The 12,388-nt window shown below is 42.6% G+C and overlaps 1 protein-coding gene across 2 annotated transcripts in view; it reads left to right on the forward strand.

Annotated features, from left to right (window-relative positions):
• COL6A3 (collagen, type VI, alpha 3) overlaps positions 1-12,388 on the forward strand; it is a 53,114-nt gene that overhangs the window by 4,927 nt on the left and 35,799 nt on the right. For both annotated transcript variants that reach the window (XM_010156122.1, XM_010156121.1), the window contains exons 3-6: positions 475-1,077; positions 5,127-5,729; positions 8,435-9,034; positions 10,341-10,907. In XM_010156122.1, coding sequence (XP_010154424.1) covers positions 475-1,077; positions 5,127-5,729; positions 8,435-9,034; positions 10,341-10,907 — 2,373 coding nt within the window. The remainder of the gene's footprint in view (positions 1-474; positions 1,078-5,126; positions 5,730-8,434; positions 9,035-10,340; positions 10,908-12,388) is intronic.

Here is a 12,388-nt window from a genome sequence, read left to right on the forward strand (position 1 = left end):
AAAAAAATAAAAGGGACTGCAATGAGGAAAACTTCCTACAAATATTACCATCCTCACCCACTATCTTCTGAGTGAATTGACACCAAAATCCACCTTTTTCTTTTGGCTCTGTCTACATACTTGGACAGTACTGGCCACTGTTGGAATGGGCTTAGATTTCCAAAAATGATGTCTTGCTGACTTTTCTGCTCACGTGCCCATAATGCTGACCCCCGTGTGCACGCACGAGCTCAGCTTGTGTCCGCTCGACCCGTCTCTTGATGGGCAGCGGATACGGCTGGGATGGGGCTGGGAGCTCGTATTCAATCAGAATGCAGAACTAAGAGGCAAACGTCACCTCCTCAGTGAACATGTGTTTTGTTTTCTCATTTTCGTGTTTCTTACTGGTTTTCCAAGAAACATGTCAGAACACTGTACAACCGCATGTAATCACTCATTTTAATGCTTTCACCTTTTGCATTTCTTTTTTTAAAGCTCAAGAGTCCGCTGACCTTATTTTCCTTATTGACGGATCAAACAACATCGGAAGTGTCAATTTTCAAGCCATACGTGATTTCCTTGTAAATTTGATTGAAAGCCTCAGAGTTGGAGCTCAGCAAATACACATTGGGGTGGTGCAGTATAGTGATCAACCCAGAACCGAGTTCGCTTTGAACAGCTACTCCACAAAAGCGGACGTTCTGGATGCCGTGAAGGCACTTAGTTTCCGCGGTGGCGAGGAAGCGAACACTGGTGCGGCACTGGAGTTTGTGGTGGAGAACCTCTTCACCCAGGCGGGAGGCAGCAGGATAGAGGAAGCGGTGCCTCAGATTTTAGTGCTGATAAGTGGTGGAGAGTCTAGTGATGATATCCGAGAGGGCTTGTTAGCGGTGAAGCAAGCTAGTATATTTTCATTTAGCATTGGGGTCCTGAATGCTGACAGTGCAGAGCTGCAGCAGATTGCTACTGATGGAAGCTTCGCATTTACTGCCCTGGATATCCGTAACCTCGATGCTCTTCGAGAATTATTACTGCCCAACATTGTTGGAGTGGCCCAAAGACTCATTTTGTTAGAGGCCCCAACCATTCTGACTGAAGGTATGTATGCCTTTCTAGACTGTTGAATTTCGATGAATCGATGAATGAATGAGTTTTTGCACGCTTTTAAAACATCATTTTATTTTTTTAAATTTAAATTTCTATTTTTGTAATGCATCTATCTGGTCTGGTTATAGAAAAACAATAAGAAAGACAAGTACTCCTGCGGTTAATGTACAGAAACTCATTTGCCCAGTGGGTTATCTTTTGAAAACTGTGAGGTTTTGTGTCAATAACTGGCATGACATGGGGTTTTAAAGGATACAAGCAGAGTATAAAAAAGCTCACGTCATCCTTATCGGGGCTGACATTATATGTTGGTGTCATGAGAATTAATTTTGACTGGGGAAGCTAACAGGGATGTTAAATGGATCCCTATTTCACAGGGATGAAGTTGTCAGCTTGCTACAACAGTAAAATTCTGTACCTCATTGAAAGTGTGCACTATGTGAGTGAAAAGGGTGAAATTTCTGTGTTGAAATTAAACGCAAAACAGCCCTTAGTTCTTCTGACGTGAAATCCCTACTTTGCTAGCATCTATTTCCCTTTAGTCCATAAGCTGAGAAAGCTCACAGCTTTCCTTGAGGCCATGGGAAATGAAAATGTAGGTGTCAGTATTCCATTTAGGTCACTTTGTCACTTTTAAGTCCTCAGTGACATTATTTCTGGAATAGCATTAGCTATTGCAGTAGAATAATGACTATCTGGAGGTATGGAGCAAGTAAGGCTATGAGTTTCTCACCCTATGGTTTTGTGACTAAGTTAAATTTACTGATAGAGAGGTTTTATGAAAGACACAGTATGTCGTATTTGAGAGGCCCCTGAAAAGGGCCAGGCTGGAGTTGCTGCACTTAATTACCAGGACACTTAATGCAAACAACACTTTTGGGATCCAAGAGACAGTCTGGAGTTCTGTACATACTGTTCAACTCATGATGTATGTTGACATATAAAGCTGCATCCCAGATGTCTTAGCCGATCCATGTCTAAACATGATTGCTATCCTGCGGCTCAAATCAAAGGGAGGAATTTGCCTAAAAGATCAATTTATGACCTTGTCTTGATTATTCCAGGAAAGAACATAAAGAACTTTTGCTTGTAGCACCTCATGAGACCTGTATTTGGCTGAGTAAAATGAAGTTAAAATGTGCATGCCAGGACCCATGCAAGTCAATGGAAACCCCTTCTTTCTGCCCCACAGGTTTTTAACAGTTTGAATGGCAAGATTAAAAATGTTGGTGCATTTGGGTTCATCTGCGCTTGCATATTTTTCGCTTTAAAATGCCAGCTCATTTGTAGCAGGTACCACAGTGGTGTTCGATTAGATATAGATGGATATGCTAACTGGACAAGTAGGTGTTTTCAGAGAAGCTTTAGGGAATTTACTTTGCCTGGTGTCCATGGAAATTAATTTTGATGGGCCTGCTTGTTTCACATCAGTGCCTTGGAATTCTGCAGCATAAAGTACTGGTTTGGGAGACACACTACAGCCTGAAAGCTGCCAGGGGTTCCTGTGAAATACTGAAGTCACCTCGCTTCGCTTTGGTCCTGCTAGGATGAATGGATGTCTTAAAGCGCCTTTCTGCCTCTCTTCTTCCCTCTCCTTTGGCTACTGGGGGAGCCTGGATGATTAAATTAGACGAGGTGCTTCACCAAGGATAGCTGAGATGGCAGTGAGGAGGGAAATATGCAGGGCTGGGTTCAATGCTGACACCCTCCAACATTCCCAAATTCTAGAGTCAAAGATATAACGCTTTGATCCCAAATCCTTTGAAATTCCTGGGAGACTTGCCATCAGCTTCACTGGGCTCTGGATCAGACCCTGTGAAATGTGTACAGCCTTGCTTAAATGCTTTTACTTCAATTGTGTCCATTGAAATTAGCACCGTGGGGTGTTTCTTCCTGTGGGTTTTGGTTTCGGTTCTTGCATTCCTCTTCTCTAAGGGAACATAGTGCAAGATTTGAGAGCTTCAAGAGGAATGAACAGCAGAGGGAGCTATGCCTTCCCAGCCTCCCTCATCTTTGCAAAGCCCCTTTGATGTTTCCCACAAGCTTCTATATAAAGTCAAAAGCTTCCAGGGTCTCCATTTTTGGGTATCTAGCTGCTGACAAGCTAAGGAAGTGCTTTGGACATTTCTCCTGGGTGATATAAAGCAGGGATTTCAGCCTTTGTTATCCCCTTGGAAAGTTTCCTGGTTCCAGCCCTCTCCTCCTCAGAGTAGCTGATGAGGAAAAAAACCAACCTGGCTGGAGGGATGAATGCTGGAAATCTTACGGCTCTGGGAAGGGGATACTTAAGCAAATCCTTGTTGCTTTGTGAGTAGCTCTATTTCGACAGCCTGGGCAGTCAACTGCAAGCCACCAGCAGCTCTCGAGAGGCTGTGGCTCTGGAAGAGCACCACCACATTTGCTTCATGCAGGATCTCATAATTTTGTGTCTGACAGCACCACAGCGGGATGTTTTAAGCTTCAAATTTTGACAATCGGTCCTCAATCAAACAATTTCCAGCAAGATTCTGTGAGAGGCTTTTGCAAGGACTCATGCTTGCTGGTGAAGGAAGGTCTCTTGGGGTCCCAGGGCAGAGGAGGCAGCCGAGTCACAGTTATCATCTCCAGCTCTAAATCATTCCTTGGGGTAGTCCAATCTCATGGCACTCCTCCATAATGAGAGACCTGACGGGGACCGGCATTTGGGAGCACTGCTTTGCGTGGCCAGCTGGTGTCTGGCCAAGGAGGACTGCAGCCAAAGCTTTGTTCTTTGTTCAAATCCAAAGTAAATAGGCTTCATGCAGGGGAGTCCTGATGGGTCGAGGGACTGCCCTTTTTCATCCGGGCAGGACAAGAGAGTGTTTGCTACCACTTGCCCTGAGGGCTGTGAGATCCCCATGATGCTGGGCCTCCTCCTGAGCTGTGCATTGGGTGTAGCAGCAATCCTGGGAGGTGGTGGACGTGCTACCTTGAATATTGACCCCATCTCAGGAGTTCTTAGGTGGGTAGGCAATTTAAGGACGCTCCAATTCCAACATCAATGCTCCAGCATAACCTGGAAGCAACACAAGGTTTCCTTTTTCACCTCAATGGTGTTGAAATCAGGGAGGTGATGATGCGAGTGGGATTCTTCACAATATTGGCCATGGTTCATGGTTTCAAGGAATAAATGAGGATTGTCTAAAGGACGGTGTTAAGGTTATGTCCCATAACCATCACGTATAATGCTTTTATTGTAATGGTATCGGTCTTGTTAATATATACTGTTGTTTTTATGTACATTTGCTGTATTAAATGTGATGATGCTTTGGTTCCAATGCTGCACAACAGGTCTTTCTCCCTAACTGTCTTCCTTGAGACTTAGCCAGGGAACTGGAAAGCTAAGAGTGCTCTTTCTCTGTCCTATTCCATTGTCAATAATTAAGTTTCAGAGATTGCAGCCTAGGGGACCTGTTTTGTTAAAGACATGGTGACCAGAATATAATTCAGCTCTTCCATGACTGGGCTAGCGGTGCCAAGAAAAATCATAACTCGTTTTTGTTAGATAAGGAATGAGATATAGGATGTGAAGACCCAAAGTCCAGGTATGCTGAGTAGGCAGAGACTGTTCTTTACTTGCATCATTGCTCTTAGGAACCTAATATTTCTGAGACCAAAACACACTCTGGCATAATTCAGATGGCTCCACTGCAGGGAGAGGGAACATCACCTGCTTATGTATCTCATGTGCCAGAGGAGTGCCAAGATTTCTCATGACTGTTTGCCTGCCTTTCTTGTTTCGACATGTGTATGCATTTCAATATTGTTTTATTAACAATGCAATTCTTGTGACTCTTCTGTGTTGAATAAAGGAGAAACATTCGATCAGATTTCTTACTAGCGCTTTGCTAGAACCTAAAAAATAATTCTGTTTTGAAAACAAGACTCTTTAAGAGGTGTTGAGAGTAACAGCACTTCAAGCAAACAAGAAGTCCTAAACATTGCTGAACTGTTGACATTGAATTGATGCACAGAGTGTGGTGAAGGCTTCCGCTAACATTATGTTCATGTGTTACTTGCAGTTATTGAAGTGAACAAGAAGGATATAGTCTTCCTGATAGATGGCTCAACTGCTTTGGGGACTGGCCCCTTTAACTCAGTTCGCGATTTCGTTGCCAAAATTGTCCAAAGGCTGGAGGTTGGACCCGACCTGATCCAAGTCGCAGTCGCGCAGTACGCAGACACTGTGAAGCCAGAGTTTTATTTTAACACCCACCAGAGCAGAAAGGATGTGATGGCTAACGTGAAGAGGATGAAGCTCATGGGTGGTGCGGCACTCAACACTGGCTCAGCACTGGACTTTGTGAGGAACAACTTCTTCACAAGTGCTGCTGGGTGCAGGATGGAGGAAGGGGTGCTCCCCATGCTGGTGCTCATCACTGGTGGTAAGTCCAGGGATGCCGTTGACCAAGCTGCAGCGGAGATGAAAAGGAACCGGATAGTAATCCTTGCTATTGGGTTACAAAGCACCAACCAGGCAGAACTTTATGAAATTGCCCATGAGAGAGAGTTTGTGTTCCCCCTGGGTGATTTCCGCGTTCAGTCCATGCAAGCTCTTCTTCCCCAAGTGCTGTCGCCTATACGGACCCTCTCTGGAGGACCCATTATCCAAGAACCACCGCCAGGTAATTAATTACCTTATTCTACTTACGGAGATATGTTCGTCAACTCTTATTCTATGGCATGTAGGCAGAATGGGGGAAAAGCATCAAGCACATGTTTCAGCATAGCTAAAAGTTTTCTTTTTGCTTTGCAAAACATGCATGAACAGATTGGTGAATTTGGTAGCGTGCTTGTTGTTGCAGCTTTGTTGTTACAGCTTTGTTGTTCCTTCCTGGAGATTTTTGTACCATTCAGTGTTGTCACCAACATTTAAAGGCCTGGATGTGAAAGATGTGCTTTACTAGTTAGGTACTGAAATCATTTTTCTCTCCCTTAGGATTTGTGTAACCTATGAACAGGACACACTGTGAATGTTATAATTTCTTCATCAGTTTAAAAATCAGTGGGTATTTGCTCAAGAAAGCTTAGAAGTTTCTTTTGAGTGGAAAAAAAATAAGGAAGTTTGTTCACGGATATGTTCAGAGAAAGCTAGCCTTGAGACTGTTGGACTAAACCTCACCCTATAAGAACATATTTACAGGTGTTTTATAATTTAGTTAGCTCAAGCCCTAAGAAGCGTATGAGACTATTGCAGTGCTGATTTTAATTTAATCTGTTTAGAAGATGATCCAAAGCCCCGTGAAGCTAGAGGATTCTTTTTAATTGGTCTTGACACTGATATCAGTAGACTTTGGAAGCAATCCAGTCCCTGGAGTCATGTCTTTTAAGGCAGTTTCCCCTGCCTTTCAGGAGGTGTTCTAGCTGCACAGGGATTTCATACCACATTTCTCAGTATTTCTTCCTAACAGAGAGGCTTGAGGCTGAACTATTGTTGCGTTAGATCGTATCTGAGCCTTGCATTTCTGTCCCATGGCATATCAACATCAGAAAAACAGGGCTTCATCCAGCTCCCAGTGAGGTTCCTGTTGGCTTATGTGGGTGTCAAACAATGTCCACATATTTTCTAGTTTCTACAAGTAATTTAGAACTATAAACTGCCGTGCAAAAAACCTGAGTTTTTTGAGAGGTTCCTTAAAAACATTAAAGCCTATGACTGATTTACATGAAGAACAGACATTTTAAAAACAGTTTGCCAATACTTGTCCTTAATTAAGATGAATATCACACAACTTATCATTTAATAAGCTTTTTTTTGTCAGAATGTGTTTCCTGCTAATACAATTTTGCATGGCTATACACCGAACCTGACATTTTTATATTTCAATGTAAATTAAAAATGTTCCTGAACTTCCTTGTTGTCTAAAGCACATTCATGCAGCTTCTCTTTTTTTCTAGTCCTTTTGCTCTACTGTACTCACAGCTATTCACATACACAATAAGCAAGTAATCATATCTTACTCCATAAAATTACTATTATTAGTAATATAACTAATTTTGACACTGGGCTGTCTGTTACATTTCAGCTAGATATTGCCTCAACCTGGGCCTTGAATGGTACTTTTCTGGGAAAAATTAAAAATACGGAAAGTGAAGACAATCTGTAAAATCTGAAAGCAATGGCTTGTACTCCAAAGAGCCCTTTTCTCCTTTTTGGTTTTAATATCTCAATATTTATATATTTTATATATAGGACAGCTAGAGAGATGGATTAATATAGCCATATTCTTCAAGAGAAAGATATTGAAGAGAATCAGCAATGGGCATAAATATATTCTCAAATAACTTATTTGAGGAAGGCATCCCACTCTTCAGTTCTCTGCAACCTTATTTAAAGTTTTGGCATGTTGGTCTGTCATCTGGACATTATGTGTTTAGAACAAAAAACACAGAAGGATGATGCTGTGGTGTCTCAGGGGTGACGTTGCAGATCTACGTCTTGGAGCTCAGATGCTGGGAGACACACTGGGAATGATCTAGCCTTAAAAAAGGAGCTGAGAACTGGCTGGTTACTACCAGAAGTGGGAAATTTCTCCCTTTTTTAGCAGCCCACAGATGTATGTCTGACATCAAAATGCAGTTTTCTGCCTCAAATGCAGATGTCAGAAAAGCATGTGCCCCAGGCCTCATCTGGACCAGATTTACTAAGCCTATTAGAAAAAGTTATTTTTAATACCCACTCAAAATACTGACGAAATTGGTTATTTGGCAGAAGCGTTTTCCCATGCAAGTGGAGCCTACCTCTGTGCTGCAGGCCAATTGCTGCTGGCAGGACGTGGTTCTCTACATCTAGGGATGCATGGTGTCATCCCTGTGGAACTGGGGATTGCTTAATAAAGTGGTGATAGCGCTGGGTGTCAAACCACACTTCAGGTGCCAGAGAGCAGAAACATGCCCTAAAGCTTCGTTGGAAAGCCCCACGTAAATCCGTGGTGACTTGCAGGTGTCCGCAGGAGTAATTCAGTGTTGCTCCATCAAAATCGATGAAGCTGCCTTTTGCTGGTTAAGGATCTGGTCCACAGCATGCGACTCTGGAATGAGCAGCTGTTGAAAACTTCCACCACGGAAGAGGCTGAGCCTCCTTGACAGACCTGACATTTAAAAGACTTTTCAATACAAGTGTCAGAAACCTCCCCTGCCAAATGCAGTCATTTCTAGCAATGTCCTTGTTACTTCTGTGTTGATCACTCTTTCTCTTCTCTTTGTCTCCCCTTTTCCTCCTAACAAGGTTTACATGCGTGTACAGCATATGCTGTATGCACACATGAAAAAAAAATACCTATTTTTGATTTCTGTGATGTCTCATGTTATTTTCTGTGCTCTACTGCAGTTCAAGTAACCAAAAGGGATATCATCTTTCTTTTGGATGGATCACTCAACGTTGGAAATGCCAACTTCCCCTTTGTGCGTGACTTTGTTGCCACCCTAGTTAACTACCTTGATGTTGGAAGTGACAAAATCCGTGTTGGCTTAGTGCAATTTAGCGACACTCCTAAAACTGAGTTCTTTCTATACTCATACCAAACCAAATCAGACATAATTCAACGTATGGGGCAGCTGAGGCCCAAGGGGGGGTCAGTGCTGAACACTGGCTCTGCACTGAACTTTTTGCTTTTGAATCACTTCACGGAAGCTGGTGGGAGCAGAATAAATGAACAAGTGCCGCAGGTCCTAGTCCTGGTGACGGCAGGGAGGTCTGCTGATCCCTTCTTGCAAGTTTCCAATGAATTAGCTCGGGCTGGAGTGCTGACTTTTGCTGTTGGAGTTAGGAGTGCGGATAAGGCAGAACTTGAACAGATTGCCTTTAATCCAAGAATGGTGTATTTTATGGATGATTTCAGTTCTCTGGCAGCTTTACCCCAGGAGTTAAATAAGCCTATAACAACATATGTTAGTGGAGGTGTGGAAGAGGTTCCACTCGCCCCAACAGGTAATATCTACCTTCCTTCATGTTGATTGCATTAAGTTAATCTTATTTCTCTTGACAGTTTGTTCCCAATGTACACCTTCACATCTGTCTGGGACCCTGAGTCATCAAAGTGATTAGGACTGTGGTTAACCATCAATACGTGGCTTGACACTGGAAGCTCTTAGTTTCGTTCAAGTCACTGCTGGCACAGTGACAGCACAATTTTAAGTCTTTTGTCAGGTCAGGATGAGAGGAGGATCCAAGTGAGTCTATGCCCTTCAGTCACTGACTCAGGTGTTCCCTTTCTGTTGCCATAATAACGTCACAACCTGTAAATGCATTGCCTGCACTAGCTCAGGCAGTGGGAGCATGCCTGTTTGGCCACAGGAAATGGTGTGGAAGGGGTGAAGTCGTGCCAAAGAGCACAGAGGAGCAGAGGTCTAGCCAGGTGCAGCTGGCTGAACCCTTCTCCAGAGCCACTTTGTTAAAGTGCTGTTATCGGGATGACACAGAGGCTAAATTTGACTTCAGATACTCAAAGTTATCCTCCAACATTAAACCCGAAAGCTGTTGGCAAGTTTAACCCTTTTTAAACAGGTATTTGCTGACTAATTATGTTTTTGTGGCTATGTGCCTATGAAGACATAAGAACAACCAGAATTCTTTAGTATGAAAAGGAGACCATTAAGATTAATATAAAAGATGTTAAGACACACATATGAGATGCTTGGGTTTGCCTTGGATATTCAATGAGATTAAAAGGGCATCAAACGGAAACAGGTAAAAGACTTCCTTTCCTCCCAAAGTCATAACTCGCCTATGGATTTAGATGCTCCTTGTGATGCAACTGGGAGAATTACTTCAAGGGAATAAGGAAAATATTTTGTGTGTGGATGTATGTACGAACTAATGTCTGTTATCTACTGAACCTTTGACTAGAAAAACAACCCCAAGTCTCCACTCTTTTGTACTTCAAGCCTATATTATCTGCATATTGCTAGACTATGAACATCACTGGCCTAATCTGAAACAGCCAATTTATGATATGACTGATATGATGCAATGCAATATATGATATGACTATCTTGTGCCTGATTTTATTGAATCTTAGGATAGAGGTGTCCTTGCTTCCTCTTCTTCCTCAGATAAATAAGCCAAAGGTACCGTTTAGTCCTGTAACCCTTGAATATTTTGGTAAATGAAAACCACTTAATTTGCTTATTGAAACCCAGTTAATTTGCAAAGAAGTTTCTAGGATTAAGTTTAAGAAGAAAAATGCCTTCATATCTTTCCCCCCCCCCTCTTTTCATTTGTGAATTTATTCTAGAAAGCAAGAAAGATATTTTATTCCTGATTGATGGCTCAGCCAACCTCTTGGGTAGCTTTCCTGCCGTCCGGGACTTTTTACACAAAGTCATTTCTGACCTGAATGTGGGTCCCGATGCCACACGAGTAGCTGTAGCTCAATACAGTGACACCATCCAAGTTGAATTTGACTTTGCCGAACTCCCCTCTAAGCAAGACATGCTTCTCAAAGTGAAAAGGATGAAGATAAAAACCGGGAAGCAACTGAACATCGGAGCTGCGCTAGATGAAACTATAAGGAGGCTGTTTGTGAAGGAAGCTGGAAGCAGGATTGAAGAAGGGGTTCCTCAATTTTTGGTCTTCCTTGCTGCTGGCAGATCAACTGACGATGTGGATCAACCGTCAGAAGCTCTGAAGCAAGCTGGAGTTGTGACCTTTGCTATCAAAGCCAAAAATGCCGACCCTGCAGAGCTGGAAAGGATCGCTTACGCTCCACAATTCATTCTGAATGTTGACTCCCTCCCTCGGATATCAGAGCTTCAGCCAAACATAGTCAACTTGTTGAAAACTATCCAGCTTCAGCCAACAGGTACAGGGACCCCTGGGGTTTCCAAGAGGCTGAAAGACACCACTTACCTGACCCTCTCAATTTGGGAATTGTAGCAGCTGGGTTTGTGATGTTTAAAATTATTATGTAGAAACTGCTATTATACTTGGATTTTCCTTTGCTCAGACCCTGATCCAGCATTAAAGTCCAAACTGAATTGTAAAGATAAGTAAGGAAAAAGCCTTTTGTTCAGCTGCAAGAGCTGCAGTAGGTGCTGTTACCAGTGTGTAGAACATGGTACAAACCTGAAATAACAGAGAGTTGGTGCCCCAGAGATCTTGCATAAATTGATCTTGCAATGCTGGCCAAGAGCTAGAAGAAGCAAATAAAGGCCTGTCTTGATTCCTCTTTCCATCCTCCCTTTTCTGGAGGAGTGGTAGGGAGTAAGGAGCACCGCAATGCACTGGATTCACTCCTGCTCTCTTATTTCTTATGGGATATGATGGCAGTTTCTACATTTTGTACCTACCTGCCAGTAAATTAGAAGCTCTTGACTCAGTTACCGTTTCAAGCTCAGTAGTTGAGTATGAATTAATTGAAGCATAAAACAAACAAACCCAAACGCAACCATAAAAAGAATCACATGGCCACAATTACAAATTCACACCCCACAGTACTGGAAATTATACATGTCCCCCTGCGTGATTTCCTGAGGCAGCCTTAATTTAGGAATTAACCTGTCTCCCAAGAGCAGGTGGGGACAAGGAAATGTGTAATAACATCTATGTTATCTCTCCGTAAAACTTCTGGGCAGATAGACTTAGAATCATAGAAACATAAAAAAGAAATAGGGCTGGAAGGGATCTCAGGGTGCCACCTGCTGCATACCCTTGTCCCCAGCAGGATCTTCTTGTCCAGAACCAGTTGACACTGGTCTCATCTGTTCTGAAAACCCGCCAGTGGAGGAGATTTCCCAGCCTCCATAATCAATCTGTTCAACTGCTTCTATCTGTATCACTAGGTACTTTTCCTTAATGTCAAACCTCTGCCTTCCTAGTCATAGTTTAAATCTTTTACATCTCCTTCAACTCAAGAAGGATACATTGACCCATCAAGTTTCCAACATTCCTCTTAAAAAATAAACTTGATCTGAAATCTGAATTAAGACTTCCACTGCCTTTATTAAGTCTAGTAGATATTTAAGCAGATATTTAAGATTTTCTTCAGAGATCATGCTCCTGTTTGTCCCACTTGAGTCTGCTATAAACAAGCCAATGGCACTTTTGGGGATGCCATCCATCAGTTGCTGCGCTTGAGAGGCAGTGATGTTTTCCGCTTGGCTGAGCCAAATCTTTGCAATTCTGTCAGTCAATAGCGGGATGCACCAACAGTTCTGATATTTCATGGGCTTGGTTTTTGTAAAAAGGAATGTTTGGTCACAATTAACTTTTTTTTAATGCTTGAAGTTAGTAAAAAAATTAAAAATCAGTGTCTACCATTTTAGAAAAGTGTCTACCATTTTT

The sequence above is a fragment of the Eurypyga helias genome, unplaced genomic scaffold, assembly GCF_000690775.1.
Source record: "Eurypyga helias isolate BGI_N326 unplaced genomic scaffold, ASM69077v1 scaffold7987, whole genome shotgun sequence".
Classification (NCBI taxonomy): Eukaryota; Metazoa; Chordata; class Aves; order Eurypygiformes; family Eurypygidae; genus Eurypyga; species Eurypyga helias.